This window comes from Pleurodeles waltl, chromosome 7 (genome assembly GCF_031143425.1).
Source record: "Pleurodeles waltl isolate 20211129_DDA chromosome 7, aPleWal1.hap1.20221129, whole genome shotgun sequence".
In the NCBI taxonomy this organism is placed as follows: domain Eukaryota; kingdom Metazoa; phylum Chordata; class Amphibia; order Caudata; family Salamandridae; genus Pleurodeles; species Pleurodeles waltl.
Window position 1 is genome coordinate 1,479,712,980 of NC_090446.1, and position 18,274 is coordinate 1,479,731,253.

Consider the following 18,274-nt stretch of genomic DNA (forward strand, 5'->3'; position numbering starts at 1 on the left):
TAAAGTTTACCACTGTTCTGGTTACAGAATATTCTTAACCAGCCCTTGTATCAGCTCTTGTATAAGCTCTGCACATAGTTATGCTAGGTGTTATGCACACTGTTAATCGCAAGGGTATCCTGACACTGAGCAGGTGTATGTGCCTAGTCCTACCTATAGTAAGTTGATTAATTGACTGTCCTGGTCTAAGCTTCTTGCGGAGTTCATTCAGACAGGAAGCTCTGATGTGGATTGGGAGGTCGTTCCATTCTTTAGGAGAACGCCCATCCTCCTGATCAGGTTCAGTATATGCATGGTACGGGTGCACACAGGAGTCCTGTGGGATGCAGGTGTATGGGTAGTTGTTGGGAGGAGATGCAGCTGTTCAGGTAGGTAGGGCTTGAGTTGTTTAGAGCCTTGGATGGGTGGGAGTAGTTTGAATTGAGAGTGTTTTATTGGGATCTATTGTAGTACCCTGAGCTGTCGTTTGTTGAGAGGTCTTTGGTGAAGGGTTAGGTTGAGTCTGGCCACTGAGTTCTGGATAGTTTGTAGTCTTCTAGTAAATTGTTTGCTGATCCTGGTGTAGAGGGTGTTCCCATAGTCCAATTTGCTGGCAATTAGGATGTGAGTGACTGTTTTTCTAGTGTTGCTTGGGAGCTATTTGAACATTTTCCTCAGCATCTTCAGTGTGTGGAAGCAGGTTGCAGTGACAGCATTGACTTATGCAATCATGACGTGTTTGCTGTTGGTGATTATTCAGATGTTCTTGGTGTGGGTGTGGTGTGGGTGTGAGTTCAGCCGGCCACAGTTTGGAGTCCCATGGTGAGATATTCTTGCCGAAGATCACTATTTCTGTCTTATTTGTGAGCAGCTTAAGACTGTTGGCTTTCATCCAGTTAGCAACTTCGGTTATTAAGGGAGTGAACTTGTTTCTTGCATTGAGGGTCTTGTCTGAGAGGGAGAATATGAGTTGCATGTCATCTCAGTAGAAGAGGATGTTAGTGTTGTGTGTGCAGGTGACGTTAACGAGAGGGATCACATATGCGTTGAACATGGTGGGGTTGGGTAACGTATCTTGAGGCTCTTTGCAGATGAGTTTGTGGACTTCTGAGGAGTAAGATGCCAGGTTGCCAGCTTTTGTTCTGTCCATTAAGAAGGAGGAAATCCAAAAGTGCGTCCTTGGATGCCAAATCTCATGCAGGCACCTGATGAGGCCGGGGTGTGAGACCATTTCAAATGCTGAAGAGAGGTCTGTGAGAATAAAGGCTGCAGCTTTTCCTCTGTCACGGATCATGCGAATATTGTCTGCGGCTGCGATCAGTGCGGTTTCTGTACTGTGTTTGGGCCTGAATCTGGACTGCGTGGCGACGAGGAGCTGGTGGTAGCTGAGGTGATCGGTGAGGCGTCTGTTGATAAGTTTCTCCGAGACCTTTGACAGGTATGGTAGGAAAGAGATGAGTCTGTTGTTGGAAAGCGTTGATGGGCCAGCAGATTGTTTAAGCAGGGGCATGACAGTAGCATGTTTCCAGGTGTTCGGGAATGTGGTTGATTTGATGAGGTGATAGGTATTAGTGCTCCACTGATCGGTAGGAATCCATTGGTGATTGCATGGTGGTGACAAAGGTCAGATGGAGCCTCCGAATGGATGTTCTTCATGGTAGCTGCAATTTCAGTGGTGGTGAAGACAGACCACTAGTTCAGGCTTTGTTCTTTGACTGTGATGGGAAGTTGAGTTCAGCCGTGATGAGATCTATTTAAGAGTGGAGGTTGCTGTATATGGATGCAATTTTGCTACAGAAGAATTGCAAGAGCTTGTTGCATAGTCTTCTGAGGGGTTGATGTTGCTGGAAGCCTTATAAAACTTTGATGATGGCAAACAAATCTTTGCTGCTGTTAGTGCTGTTCCCAAGCTTCTGCTGCGAATGTAGTTAGTGGCCAAGATGGCTTTTGGAACGCTACCAGCCATTTGGAAGCTGGCGCTCTCTCCATTTTCTCAGTGAGAGGGACTGAAGCCAGCACAACATTTGTGCCGTGTTTGTCAGCTCTCATCATGATAACTCTTGCACACCTAGAGCATTCAGAAGGACATTGAGCTAATGGCCTGTAGGCCATGCCGCTGACATCAGATTCAATCCATCTACATGGAAGGCAACTCCATCTTTACCATGTGGGTGTCTTCTCTCCTACAGGCATGCTGCCTTGATACACCCTTCAGGGCTTGTATAAACATCAAACACACAGACGAGATCTAACCTTCACTCTCGCATTCACTTTCACCGTGAGAGAAGAGATTCCTACAGTTAATTGTTTGAAGTCCGTAGTTGCTGTGGATTTGAACTTACCATTGCATGGTTGTATATGTGTAATCCCCAAGTATCCTTTCCATTTTACTTTTCAGGGAACCTTTGCCTCTGAGGTGATAATGGAAAACGACAAGCTTAAGGTGACCCGTGAGATTGATGGCGGCCTTGAGACTATCAGCATCCAGTTGCCAGCGGTGGTGACAACGGACCTGCGGCTGAACGAGCCTCGTTATGCCACATTACCAAACATTATGGTACACTGCTTTGTATTCTGTCAGTATAATGTAAAATGTTTTTGGAAAATCAGCACCCCACATAGTTTTGTGCTTGTTGAATTGGTACAGTTTCACTTAGAGACAGCCGAAGACCTACTGTGATCTGTATCCTTAAGCAAAAGCCTACCGCAACTTTGGGAATCTGTTGCTGGTAGAGATCCATCATGCGTGAACAGGTAATATAGAACACTTCTGCTTTCCTGTCCTTCTCTGAGACAGTAAAGCCATTATACACTTATAAGGTTGTTGTTTCTGAAAGTGGCTTTGCGTATTCATTATAAAATAGTGTCCTTTGAGTTCAAGGATATAAATGGACCATGTTTAACTTTATGGAGATGTCTGTGTTCAGATACATGCAGTGTTGTTTCTGCAGAGTATCCATGGGGAGAAATGCTCCAACAGTAGATTTTGAAATCACTTGCCTTCTTTAAAACTTGCCATGTGCTTTTTTGCAGTTACATCAGGAGCTTGGGGGACAGATGGCCATAGGAACCTATTTCTCAGACTTACTAATGTCCTCCATCTTTTTCTCTCCTTGTACCCTTGGTTGGGCCCACTGCGTCAGCCCTCTCCTCTGACACCGTATTAATATATCATCTGAGGTCCAGCTGCAATAGTTTCAATAACATTTTATTATGTTTTCATGCACAACAAAGGCAGGCAGGCACGCCCACCTATGTAACTACTAGATTATCTCAACCGGATAATGGAATACAATCCCCACCCGACCTTCACATAACACAAGATCGTGTTTCATAAATTTTGAAAAGGTAGCAATTATCAACTAAAGGACCAAAGGAAGGACTTGCTAAGATCTTGAGTTGTGTGTGTTAACTCTTCTGAAGGGGATTGGGAGGGGCTGAACATGTAAAAGATCTTAGAAAGGACTAACATTTTGAAAATGCAATTCTGCCTATCCATCAGAGTGCATGTAAGTGCTATGAGGAGATAAGTGTCTTGAAGGATGGAAACAGTTGTTTAGTGTTGCATCTGGCGCAGTTGCGGAGGTCTGTTGTCAGAGCCCCCTAGATATAGTAGTAAGTCTAATGCCCAGCAAAAAGAGGTCTCTGTTCGTAGCATGAGGAGACATTTCTTCTGACCACACATAACCAAACCCATTGACTTCCCATGTTGATTTTAAGCCTGCTAACGACCGATATTCCTCCTCGAGAGGAAGGACATTTAGTAGGGAATGAACCTAGTCAGTCAGGGAAAGGATATTGTTAGTAAAGGCTGACACCTTGAAGGTGTCCTGATGAAATGCCATGCCCCGAACCCGTGTATGATCACAAACACTTTGAAATAGGGACTCTAGATAAAGGTTGAAAAGCATTGGAGAGAGAGGGTAGCCCTGCTGCTTATTCATTGTATCCTCTGCAACCTGATAATTATTGCTGAGGGTGAGGTATACAGTGCGTCAATCGATCCCCAATTGCAGATTCCAAAGCCAACCCTGACCAAGGTCTCCCTCAGCATGACTCATTCGACCCTGTTTGACTTTCTCTGCGTCTAGGGAGAGCAAGGTGGCTTCTTTGAGGCGTTGCAATGCTAGGTCTCTGACATGGAGGGCTCTTTTAGTGCTGTCACTGGTGGACCTGGACAGGACAAAGCCAGTCCGGTCGTGTGTATTAGACATGATAGGTAAGATTCCAGCATAGTTGCAAGAATTTTGTCCATTAATTTAGTGTAGATATTCAGGAGGGAGATGGGATGGTAAGATTGAGGCAGGTCTTAACTTTTAGGGAGACCGTATATTTTCCCATCATTGTGGTCAGCTCACACAACAGTAACATGCTGTTGTAGACCTCCACCAACAGGGGGTCTAAAAGGGTGTTACTCTACTTGTAGAAGGAAGCTGTGAAGCCTTACCCAGCTTCAAATGTTTTATAGCTGTGAGTACTTCTGTCACCAAAATGGGCTCTTCTAGTTGCTCCCTATTAGTTCAGGGGGATTAGGAAGGGAAAGAGACTGTAGGTGGGACCTCTGGGCCTTCATGTCAGAGTTTTCGGCTTTATATAGTTTGCTGTAATACTCATGGAAGTCTTCTGCTTTCCCCTCCTCGGAGGTGCATAACACCCCTTTGTGTTCTCAAGCTCTTAGTACACTGGGCCCTCAGCTTATCAAAGAGTAGTCTTGTATGGCAGTCTTCATCTTGTGTTGGACTACTGAGTCTCTCAGTAAGGACTCACCCAATCTCCAGGAGCTACGCCTTCTGGTGGAGCCAGGATGAGTCTATTGCAGTGTGATGTGGACCGGCCCATGGTCCAAATAGTCATGAGACCCTGTATAACATTGTTTATCAGAGGTAAAATCACCTTGACTTGTAGGAGATAGTCTATCCTGGATTAGGTGTGATGAGCAGTTGAAAAATGAGAATAATTGGTCATTAGTAGACTTGTGGAAGCCTGTCAGTAGACTGGCAGTGGCCTAACCTAGGCACTAAGCTTCCACCAGTTTCATCTCGTCCAGGACCGCTTTACTCGCGGAAATGGCTGGAATGCCCACTACCCTTTATTACGACTTATCTTGTGTAGGATGCATGACGCTGTTTAGATCTCCCCCAAACAGTAGTGGATTGTATGTTGAGCTAGCAAACTTTTGGATCATGGGGATCAGGAATGTTTCTAGGTTGACGTTCGGGCAGTAAATGTTGCCAATAGTTACGGGAGTGCCCTCCCAGTCGCCAAGTATCATGAGCCACCTGCCTTGGTTATCTGCCAGTACCTCCTTTTCATTGGATTTTGTAGCATCCCTTTCAAGATCGCAACCCCAGATGCCCTTGTGGGGGCTGATGCATGATATTGGATAGGGAAGTAGATCTCTTGCAGGAGACCTATATCCGCCCTGATCTCATCAATATAACAACTGTGAGGCACTTTGTTGGGTTATTAAGGTCCTGGTTATTATACACGAGTACTTGTAATGTTGGTAGAATAGGGAATATCTGTGTTCAGTAGTATACAGCTTGCCCGGGTGCCTCAATGAAGCTGATGCTAAGTGGCCTCATGTCCCCCCCCCCCCCAACCCCCACAGTAAACCCTGCAATGACAACATTCGAACAGTAGATACTTATGGTTGATATGAAACAGAAGAAACAATCCTGACCTGAAGGTTCTGGCCACAAGTAGTTCCTCACCCCCTGGATTTCTCAGTGTGGTGCTACAATCAATGGCATAGAGGTGTAACAGACATATGCGTGTCCACTGGTAGACCTCCTCTTGCCCCTCCAATTCCCACCTCCTCCAGGAGCAAAGAAAAATGGAGAACTGCTGTGACTGAAAAGCCACTGGACCTGTCTCTGGCCTTCAACGTGGTCGACCATGAGCTTTTGGTTGACAGGGACGTGGGCCTACAGGACTCAGCACTTGGTTTGAATGTATATTTTTTAAAGGACCCCTTACAATCAGTCTGGCTATGGCCCTTTAACTCTTCCAAGGTCCATCTAACTTGTGGAGTTCGCCAGTTATCTTCCCTGTCCACGAATCTCTTCAACATGTTTATTCGTCCCTGTTAAAACTTAGGTCTCTAGTTGGCAAAGGTATGCACCCTGTCCAAGTAGAGACCACAATCCTTGTCAATGCAAGTCAGGTACACAAGCTAAATTAACCTGTGCTCACCCTCTGGTAGCTTGGCTGGCACAGAGCAGACAGGCTTAACTTAGAAGGCAATGTACAACGTATTTGTGCAACACTTAATTACAGTAACCCATAGAAAGGCACCACAAAAAAACACAAGTTCAGAAAAACAGATAACTTTTATCTGGTTTAAATAAGACCAAAGCAACAAAAATCCAATTATTATGTCATGCGATATTAATTTTCTAACGAGTGCTTTCAGATTTAAGGACATTCAATTATGTATAGCTCTGAAAGATTTCAGGAGCCTGTGTGCTTTTATCAGCGTATTTACGGTATTAGAAGGGATGTTTGCGAAGAGCATCAGGGAATTCCCCAGGACCCCTCGAGTGCGAAGTAAATAGGCAGAGCCTGCTTTTACTTTCCTTGGTGGTCCAGGATGGTCACGCTCAGAGAGGTGTTCTGAGTGGACACCAGCAATGCCTTGATCTGTTGCACAGGGTGGAGAAAGCTGAAGGCGCTCCCTCCAGCAGAGTTACAGCGCTGTTTCACTGCGACCACCTCTGCCTCTGCGGATGGGGAGACTCCAACGCAGCCTTACGGGGACCAGCGGCAACAGGTGAGTCCTCCCCCGATGTCCTTCCGGGTTGTAGAGGTTGAGAGTACGATGTCCGGTCCTTGGGGCACCAACCTGCACTGAGATGTCTCTGCTCCTGGCGTTGGTGGACCTCACTCCTTGGTTTCCACACTACTAGCAGGCAAGTTAGCTCGGGCAGACTACCCGCAGGATGAGAGCGCTCAGCTTCACTGTGACGGTCACGGCGGACTCTCACAAGGCCTGTGCTCTCTGTTGTAGTCAGAGCTTGGGCCAGCATAGATCGGTCAGTCCAGTGGCCTCAGTGGGAGTCTGGCGAGTGCGTGTTGAGGTTGCCAGGCAATTGGGTGAGGCCCTCACTCCATACAGGGCTTCCAGCAGCAATGTTTCGATCCTCTAGCCCCCGCAAAACCAGCTCAAGGCGGGTGGGGTGGAAGCTTCGTGGTTAGTCCTTGATGACAGACACGCTCTGGTGGCGGGAGGCGTACCTAGCGACATCCGCAGTAGATGAGCTATTTGGTGTCCCAGAGACCTCTTGGCAGAACCGGGGGCAAGCCCTTGGAGACTCTTGGGGCAGGGTCAGAAACTAGAGTCCTGTTCTCCAGTAGGATAGACATAGCAGGCAGCAGGCCAACACAACAGAGCAACAGCAAGGTGGCATTTCCTTCTACAAGTCAGAACAGACCGACAGTAGGCCATCACAGCAATGCAGTGCAGAGTGGCTACCTACCTGGCAGCACAGCAGTCCTTCTTTCTGACAGTGTGCTTGTCCCAGCAGAGTTCCAATTTGATGGGATCCAGTGTTTATTCCTTAGTGCCCAGGTACTGGAAGGTTGAAGTAACTTCCAGGCCTCCCTTTGAAGTCGACAAGGTCACTTTCCTGCCTTCCCTGGCTCCAGACACTCTACAGGATTTTTTGCATCTCTTTTGATGAGGAGAGTCACAACCCTGTTCAGAAGTAAGCGTCAGCTCCTCCCTGCCACCTAGCCCAAGAAGACCTATCAGCCTGGTGATGGGCCATAAATATGCAAATGCCACACCCAAGCTCCCTTTGTGTGTAACTGTCTAGTAGGGAATGCACAAAGCCCGGCTGCCATCTATCCCAGACGTGTATTCAGAGGCAAACAGTGGCACAGAATGATTAAAGTAAAATAAAATGCCAACTTTTTCAAAGTGGCACTTTCAGACTTAAAATTTTAAATCCGACTTGACCATAAGTTGGGATTTTAAATTGTGAGACCAGACACACCAAACTCCACATTTTTATCTTTTCCCATTTGGGAGTTCCACTTAAAAGGTTTAAAGTAATCCTAATGTTATCCCATGGGAGAGATAGGCCTTGCAATAGTAAAAAAACGAACTTAGCAGTTTTTTACTACCTGTACATGTTAAACTTAGAAGTCCTTGTCCATCGTTTTAAATACACTGCACCCTGTCTGTGGGGTTAATCGGGGCCTATCTTAGGGGTGACCTGCACATAATACAAAGGAAGGTTTGGGCCTGGCAAGTGGGGACACTTGCCCGGTCAAAATGGCAGTTTAAACCTGCACACACAGGCTCAGCAGTGACAGACTTGAGGTATGTTTGAAAGGCTACTTTTCTGGGTGGCACAATCAGTGCTGCAGGCCCACTAGTAGCATTTCCTGTACAGGCCCTGGGCATATATAGTGCACTGTACCGAGGGACCTACAAGCAAACTAAACTAAATATGCCAATTGTGGGTAAGCCAATGTAACCATGTTTTAGAGAGCAGAGCATCTTTACCTTAACACTGGTCAGCTGTGATAGAGTGCCCAGAACCTCTAGTGCACTCATCTATCTATCTATAGATAATTCAATTGAATGAAAGGAAGTCTTTGTCCATGAGAGATTAGTCTTTGTCCATGAGAGATTAAGAGATTGGATGAACAGTAATGAACTAAAATTAAATTCTGACAATACAGAAATTGTCATAACTCAGAAAAGGCATGATTTCTGGAATTCCTCTTTCTGTTCCCACCACAACGTTTACCTCCCCCCATCCCAAGAACTCTGTAAAAAGTCTTGGAGTTCTCATCAACAAGAATCTGTCCACGAAACCAAACCCCATTTGGGAGTGGTAACATCCTCCTATTTTCTACAGCTGCACATATTCAAGAAGATTGGCAAATTTCTTACCTTTGGGGCCCTGGTTCAGGTTGTTATCGCCTTAATCATCTCAAGGATGGACTATGCAAACTCTCTATCTTGGCCTTCCAAAAGGCCTCAATGGAAGACTCTAGCTGATGCAAAACCAGGAGCTAGACTAATCTTTCAACAGCCCACACACTGCCACATTACACCACTTATGAGAAGGCTATATTGGCTACCTGTGGAAAACAAATTATCTTCAAGACTGGATGTATCATTTTTAAATCCATCTATGCTATAAGCCCAACTTTAAATCATCCAGAATCATACCCCCAAACGCAATTCAAGGTCTAACCACATGAATCTCATCACAATACTTACATTAAAAAAAAGAGACTGAGGGCTTCCAGATTCTCCAGTATTGACTCTTTCATAGATTTACATGCTTGAATCATTACCCATCGTTGAGGTGAGAGGCTCACGGTACCATAGAAAACAATAATGAAGAAGCCTGCATAAAGGTTAATATTAAAGACATGCACTTTATTAACTTATTCACTTCATTAGAAAAGACCCAAAGTCCGGCCAATCAGGCAACTGCACCCTTTAAAACCCTTACCACAGAGGCTCCAGTCTCTCAGATTGTCTACCGCAAGTCGTGTGATGGGAGTGTCCCTGAGCTCGGCTTAGTTTTCTCTTCAATAAAGCTGACTTCAAGAAGATTCTCTTCAGGTTAGATAAATATTTCATATATATTTTATCTCTGTAAATAACCTGACTATATCAGAACATTCTAAAAAAAAGGTTATTCAGTCCATGAAATACATGTGGCAAAAAGAGACTACACTTTGAAGACACCGTTAAAGAGTGCATCTACAGGGAGTGCAGAATTATTAGGCAAATGAGTATTTTGACCACATCATCCTCTTTATGCATGTTGTCTTACTCCAAGCTGTATAGGCTCGAAAGCCTACTACCAATTAAGCATATTAGGTGATGTGCATCTCTGTAATGAGAAGGGGTGTGGTCTAATGACATCAACACCCTATATCAGGTGTGCATAATTATTAGGCAACTTCCTTTCCTTTGGCAAAATGGGTCAAAAGAAGGACTTGACAGGCTCAGAAAAGTAAAAAATAGTGAGATATCTTGCAGAGGGATGCAGCACTCTTAAAATTGCAAAGCTTCTGAAGCGTGATCATCGAACAATCAAGCGTTTCATTCAAAATAGTCAACAGGGTCGCAAGAAGCGTGTGGAAAAACCAAGGCGCAAAATAACTGCCCATGAACTGAGAAAAGTCAAGCGTGCAGCTGCCACGATGCCACTTGCCACCAGTTTGGCCATATTTCAGAGCTGCAACATCACTGGAGTGCCCAAGAGCACAAGGTGTGCAATACTCAGAGACATGGCCAAGGTAAGAAAGGCTGAAAGACGACCACCACTGAACAAGACACACAAGCTGAAACGTCAAGACTGGGCCAAGAAATATCTCAAGACTGATTTTTCTAAGGTTTTATGGACTGATGAAATGAGAGTGAGTCTTGATGGGCCAGATGGATGGGCCCGTGGCTGGATTGGTAAAGGGCAGAGAGCTCCAGTCCGACTCAGACGCCAGCAAGGTGGAGGTGGAGTACTGGTTTGGGCTGGTATCATCAAAGATGAGCTTGTGGGGCCTTTTCGGGTTGAGGATGGAGTCAAGCTCAACTCCCAGTCCTACTGCCAGTTCCTGGAAGACACCTTCTTCAAGCAGTGGTACAGGAAGAAGTCTGCATCCTTCAAGAAAAACATGATTTTCATGCAGGACAATGCTCCATCACACGCGTCCAAGTACTCCACAGCGTGGCTGGCAAGAAAGGGTATAAAAGAAGGAAATCTAATGACATGGCCTCCTTGTTCACCTGATCTGAACCCCATTGAGAACCTGTGGTCCATCATCAAATGTGAGATTTACAAGGAGGGAAAACAGTACACCTCTCTGAACAGTGTCTGGGAGGCTGTGGTTGCTGCTGCACGCAATGTTGATGGTGAACAGATCAAAACACTGACAGAATCCATGGATGGCAGGCTTTTGAGTGTCCTTGCAAAGAAAGGTGGCTATATTGGTCACTGATTTGTTTTTGTTTTGTTTTTGAATGTCAGAAATGTATATTTGTGAATGTTGAGATGTTATATTGGTTTCACTGGTAATGATAAATAATTGAAATGGGTATATATTTTTTTTTGTTAAGTTGCCTAATAATTATGCACAGTGATAGTCACCTGCACACACAGATATCCCCCTAACATAGCTAAAACTAAAAACAAACTAAAAACTACTTCCAAAAATATTCAGTTTTGATATTAATGAGTTTTTTGGGTTCATTGAGAACATGGTTGTTGTTCAATAATAAAATTAATCCTCAAAAATACAACTTGCCTAATAATTCTGCACTCCCTGTATTGTCTCTACCCCGAACATACAGTTAAGGACTCAAAATTTGTTGCACCTTCTCCCAGAAAACTCAGAGGGGCAAAGATCCAAGGAAAGACATCTCTGTGAGGAAGAGAGTGGTGACTCCTCTACAACTGAAAAATCCTGCAAAAGGGATAGATCGTATGATAGAGAGCCTTCAGAACCAGGAAAAAGGCTATTAAAAATCTCACCATGAGGCATCTGAACACCATAAAAAAGCTGAGGAACATTTACCATCAAAGAGAGAAGACATTTCCATAAAGGTTCCTTTTGAGCCCACCACTCCAGCTATAAAAGAAGTTTCTTTCAAGAGATCATCATAATCTCTTCCATCAACGACAGCAGCAAAATTCATTTTTTGTCGACTTTAACACCATCGACCACAGCATCCTTGACAACAACATAATCAACAACTTCTACTACCATGACGTCGACATTTACCACTGTGTTGTCACCTAAGATTGTTTCATCGCCTCCATTGTCATAGATGACCATTACTGCTTACAAATTGTCGACAACTACACTGCCATCAAGAAAGGGGCACAAAAAGACTCCTTCAGTGCTGACGGTGAAACCATTATCAAAACGTTTGTTGAAGACACTAGTGCCATCGAAGACTATAACCTCGTCAACTAAGACACTGTCAACATAAACGCTTGACGACAGCGCCATTGACGGCAGCACCGTCAACGAGAACACTGTTGACAGCAAATCTGTCAAAGAAGATTCATATGATGACAGAAACTCCAGAGAAAGCCTTGTTGTCGTCGTCACTGATAGAACCACGTGAACGATGACACCAACTTAATGACCTAGTTAACTGCAGCATGAACACCCTTGGTGCCTAGCAGAGATTTGTCACTGTCAGACACTTCACCTAAAGACTTAATTCTCCCTGTTCACACACCTTCAAGTAAAGTTTTGCCATTTCCACCAGTGCATTCACTGATGAGGAAGAATCAAAGATGATGGCCCCTTTGGAGTGCCTCATAGCCCTCCGAATTGCAAATAAAGTGCAAGGCTATGATGATGGTGAACAATTCTGCCTTTGCCCAACAGGACCATCCAGTTCAGATGCCATTGGAGTTAGTAGCCAACCTCCAGCACATGCTCTGATTACTATAAAAGATTTCCAGGACCATCTGACCTTACACCGGGCAATAGATGCCTGTGCAGTCTCCACCAATTCCTTGGCGATGCGCATTACAATTACCGGTGACCCCTTTACAGTCCATGGTACATGCATTGACGATCCATCCAGCAGATGACTCAGCTTTCTCGGAGGAGAAACTAAAGGAGGCGGAAATAAGAGACCCCACCTTAACACCTAATGAGTGGGATGATTACTTGATACCAACGCCATCTCCTTCTGTTCTGCCGCCAGTAGACTCACCACCAGAAAACATTGGTGGTTTTCACAACATCATGGAAAGGGCAGCAAAGAGGTTTCAACTTCCTCTTACCAGCAAGCAAACTGACTGCTTTCTATATGATTTTATGAAGCCCATGAAAAGATCCCTAAGGGCCATTCCTATAAAGGATTTCAGTTGGCAGGAAGAACGATGAAAAATCCAGCCATGGAGTTGGCAGTAATGCCTAGACTTGATAAAAAATATAAAGCACCAGATGACTCACTGGTGTATCTATTGTGCCACCCCAAACCAGATTCAGTCATCTCTCAGGCAGCCCAGTGGCTAAAAACCCTTCGACCCCTGTCGCACCACCACCGGATAGGAACGTACGCCTTCTAGACAACATTGGCAAACACTTCTCTAGTATGGCAGCCGTCACGGTTCGAGCAGCCAATTCTCTGGCGATACGAGGGAGATTTAACAGATGTGTTCTGATATGACCCAATATGTGGACCTCCTGCCAGAGGATGTTACGACAGATGCCAGGAAGATTCTCCAAGAAGGAGAACTTGCCTCTGCAGGGATAATCAATTTGCCATAGCTAAGGCCTCAAGAGGATTCAGGCATTTGGCAGGAGCGGCAGTACTCGGAAGGCAAGCTGGCTGAAAGGACAGCATTCAGACCAGAAGTTCAAAGTAAAATTTTAAATATGCCATATGAGGGAGAAGATTTGTTTGGTAAACACATTAATGATGCGCCCCAAGCTATCAAGGCCGACACTAATAACGCCAACCCCCAGGAACATTGCAGGTGAGGAGGCAGCCCTTTCGAGGAGCTAGAAGCAGAAGCTCTTACTCTTATCTAAGAGGATTCCAATCATTTAGAGCCACCTATCAGCCATTCCCGGGAAAATATTGCATGCAATATACCCAGCATATCAACAGCCACCTTTAGCGGCATACAAACAGCCAGCAAAAGGGAAGCAACCAACAAGAGGGTGAGATTCTGCTACTAAGCAGCGACCTAACACCAGTGCCAGTTGCCCCCCACATTCTGGAAAAACATTTTGTAGGCCGTATATCCCACCACCTTCAACATTGGTCCCTCATTATAACAGACAAATGAGTCCTAAACGTCATGGCCTGAGGACATACATTCACATTTGTCAGCAAACCTCTGAATACTCTGCTAAAATGAGCACCACCTCCTCATCTGAAGCAACTCTTGAAGGAGGTATCTATCTTGCTACAAAAGGTCCAATAAAAGAGGCCATGAATACTCAGAAAGAAATCGGTTTCTACTCCTGTTTCTTTCTCATAAAGAAAAAGTCAGGAGACTGGCGCTCTATCTTGAACCTTCGGAGGGTCAACAAATATTTGCAAAAAACAGTCCTTTCACATGGTCACCCTGCAAGATATCTTACATCTTCTCGATCACGTGGGTCACATGCCGGCTCTCGACCTCCAGGATTCATATTTCCATGTTCTGATTTAACCCAAACATCGGAAATATTTAGCGATTCAAAGTAGCTGGCACTCACTACCAGTTCAAAGTTCTCCCATTTGGACTGAAATCAGCCCCACGTATATTCACCAAATGTTTGGCACCAGTGGCAGCTTACCTTAGGCAGAAAGGAGTGCGGGTATTTCCATACCTGGACGATTGGATAATAAAAGCTCCAAAGTCTCAGCAAGCCACAGTGCATACCAAACTATGCCTCTCGTTATTCTGAAAACTGGGTCTCGCAGCAAACAGACAGAAATCATCACTCATTCCAACAACAAGATTACGTTTCCTAGGTGCAGTCCTAGACACCAACCAAGACAAAGCATTCGTCTTGCAGGAAAGCAGTACAAGATTCTGCAACTAGTCAAAAAAACTCAGTATAAGAATTGCAGACTTCACATGTGCCCTTAGCGAAGAACTGGACAAGCATTGGGTTCAAGTTAAAGGGTCATTCAACAACATCATTTGAATCACCCCGACCATGATAATATCCAGGCAGTGATGGGATCCAGAGTGGGAACGGTGGTCAGGGACTAACCTTCCTCTCCTAAGTGGCAGACTTTGTCATTGCAACAGATGCGTCCCTAGATGGTTGGGACGCTCATCTCCAAGATGTCCCAGCCAGCGGAAACTGAAAAGAGAATACATATAAATCATCTTGCTCAACGCCATAGCACTTGCCCTGATATCATTCCTACCCAGAGTTGCAGGCTCTTCCATATTGATCCACATGGACAATACCACCTGCATTCAGTACATCAGCAAACAGGGAGGAACAAGATTGTCAGCTCCATCGCAACAGGCACAATCAATATGTAAATGGGCCCTCCAGCACCACACCACGCTGACAGCGGAACATGTGCTTGGAGCAACCAACTTGTTGGCAGACATGTTAAGCAGGATGATTACCAGCTGTCACAAGTGGGAACTAGAGCGGCATATTCTACAAACCAATGTTGCGCGCTGGGGCAAGCCTAACCGAGACCTGTTTGGGACGAAGATCAACAAAAAATGCCAGTGCTACGCAGGCTGGCATCGCCAAGAGTGGTCGTGGGGAAATGCATTTTTGACCAGACAGTCAAAGATATTTGCATTTCCTTATTTGCTCAATCCCATTAATACCAGCGATTCTAAAGAAAATTAAAAGAGAGCCATGGTGGATCATACTAATTGCCCCAACATGGCCCGGACAGTTCTGGTTCACAGAACTTCTCCTTCTCTCTGAACAAGCACACATTCAGCTGACATCCAGTCCAACACTACTTACAATGAACAACAGCCAAATACTCCATCCCAATCTGACTTCTGTACAACTGTTGTCCGGGCTCTTGAGATCCATGACTTCAAGAATGTTAGTATTCCCACTGACTGCACTGAGATTCTGGCTAAGACCAGAACTGACTCCACCAATAAAACATGTAAGCTCAAATGGAAACGACTCTGTACCTGGTGCCAGGAAACTGATTTGCATCTGATTTCATCAACCCCAGAACATATCCTACTGTATCTTTTACATCTAGCAGAATCTGGGCTTGCCCACTCATCCATTAAGGTGCATCTTTCAGCGACATCTGTTTCCAGAGAACAAATTAATCACCTTCTCTTTGGTCTGAGAGAATCATCAAACAGTCTCTCAAAGGACTTTTTAGAGTGTTTACTCCCATGAGGGAACCTCCCTCGGCATGACATCTCAATATAACATTAAGTCAATTAATGAAAGCTCCATTTGAACAAATGCACAACACAGCATTACTTCTGGAATGAACATCAGCTAGAAGGGATAGTGACATTCAAGCGTTTACTAACAAATAACCGTTCATCCAGTTCACAAAAGACAGTGTGTTATTAAGAGCAAACCCCAAATTCATACCGAAGATCCCTTGGGATTTCCACCTTAATCAGCCCATAATGCTAAGACTTGTTTCTCCTAATGCTCAAACAGTGGCGGTGAGATCTCTGCACACTCTGGACACTAAAAGATGTTTAAAATTCTATTTACACAGAACTAAACACTTTAGAAGGGGGATCAGTTGTTTGTGGCCTCCAGAGATTTAAGGAAAAGGATTTCCAGTGTCCAAACAAACTAAAGCAAGGTGGATCGCATTTGCCCTTTACTTATGCCAATGGAAATCAGGAAAGCCCTTAATACACAAGGTTAAGGCTCATTCAACAAGAGCCATTTCTACAACTCTGTTTGCTGTGGGTCGATTCTGCAGATTTACTGAGCAGTGAAATGGTCCAACAGACTGACTGAAATTACATCCTGAAAGCTGTGGACAAAAGTGATGTGGCTGTGGGACAAGCAGTACTATGTCATCTATTTCAATAAGGTGAGCTACGTTCAATTAATTCTTTCGCACTGCCCGCTTTTCCTATGAGAGTTTGATATTCATAAATGCTAACTGCTGACTATTATGATTCATGCACGTGAATCTATGAAAGATCCAGTATTGGAGAAGAAAATAAGTTACTTACCTGTAACTGTTCTCTAGTATTGGTATCTTTCATAGATTCACATGGGATCCACCCTCCTCCCGATAGAGGCTCACCTTCTTTCCCTTCACTTCTTCCTCACACTTGTGCTAGAAAATCTTAGCGATTGGAGCCTCTGTGGTGAAGGTTCTAAAGGATGCTGTCGCCTGATTGGCCGGACTTCGTTTTTTTTTTTGTTTGTTTTTGTTTTTTATGAAGTGATTAAGCTAATAAAGTGCATGTGTTTATTATTAACCTTTATCCCGGTTTCTTCACTATTGCTTTCAATGGTACTGTAGGACTCCCTCTTCAATGATGGGGAATGATTCAAGCATTTGAATCTATGAAAGATTCCAATACTGGAGAACTACAGTTACAGTTAAATAACTTATATTTTCTCTGTTCTTGCTCCCCGCATCTGGAACTCCATCACTCGTGAGATTAGTTCTACTCCAGCTATATGAGATTCAGGAAACTGCTGAAGACTTGGCTCTTCAGACAAGCCGATGACTAATTGCTGTGAGCTGTGTTTGCTTCCGATACCCAGCGCCAACAAACTGATCTGGTGTATGTGTGCTATATAAATGCTAGTAACATAACAGTGTCATTCTGAGGTGTGCTGCACTGGGTCTGTATCCCCCTCATCCTCAAGGGTCCCCGGGTCTTCCCCAGTCACCTGTCGCAAGTGCAAGATAATTTTCTCTATGCTAGTCATATTTTCTCTTCTGTTTGGCTGCTGGGAGCGGCGGTTGAGTTGGACAGTTGTCTCTCCCTTCACAGTCGAGCCACTGAAGGTGGTAGAAAAGGTGTCAGCTCCCCCGTGGGAGACAGGCCAAAGAACTCACAAGCCGCTTCCAGTTAACCAAGGCTCCGGGCCTTGCCCTCCTACTGAAAGAGTAGCTGAAAAGGATGCCTTCATCTCTATTTGACTTCAGCGGTTACCAGAAAGTCTGTGATGGGTTTGAAGGACCTGTGTTTGGAGAGGATACTAGGTCCTGGAAGAGATGTAATGAGTTTCCATTAAACAAAATCTGGCAACCTTCTCACGTCCTTGACATAATGGTCTTTGTCCTCCTCGAAATGGACCCTTCTGAGAATGTCGGGGGAGAGCTCCATGCTGATTGACTGGGGGCCACCCTGTGGGTTCTGTCCAGTCGGATCCGCAGGTATGCAGTGTCTTCCAGATTCGCTTCGCATAGGTCTTGGACACACTTGGGGAGGTTTGCTGTCTGGACTTCTAATGGTATACCATGAATGCAAATATTATTCTGGTGCAATCTGTTATCAAAATCTTCACATTTATCCTAAACATCTGTTGTTGGAGCTTATTGCAGTTGTGTACTTGCTCATGCAGGTCTTTTTCCACTTCCTGTACTTTAAAGCCCAGGCTGTCTACCTCCCTACGAACTTCTATCAGATCACTGCATAGGTCATATTTGAGGATGAGGATCTCATCTTTGAGATCTGGAATGGTTGACAAGAGGCAGTCTTTAGTGATGCTGGAATCTGTAGATGTGTTCACAGTGAGCTTCCTTCACCAGTGACATAGGCTGCTGTGATGTATTCTCTGCAGGTCGAAGTGTTAAGGCTTGTTCCAGCATGTTTTTATTTTTTTGTACTCTTTATTTTCATTTTGGGGATCCAAAAATGAGAAC

General features: G+C 44.7%; 1 protein-coding gene across 1 annotated transcript in view; it reads left to right on the forward strand.

Annotated features, from left to right (window-relative positions):
• The window catches only part of ETFB (electron transfer flavoprotein subunit beta), a 244,895-nt gene that overhangs the window by 127,344 nt on the left and 99,277 nt on the right, over positions 1-18,274 (forward strand). The window contains exon 5 of the mRNA XM_069201211.1: positions 2,378-2,536. Within this exon, the coding sequence (XP_069057312.1) occupies positions 2,378-2,536 (159 nt within the window). The remainder of the gene's footprint in view (positions 1-2,377; positions 2,537-18,274) is intronic.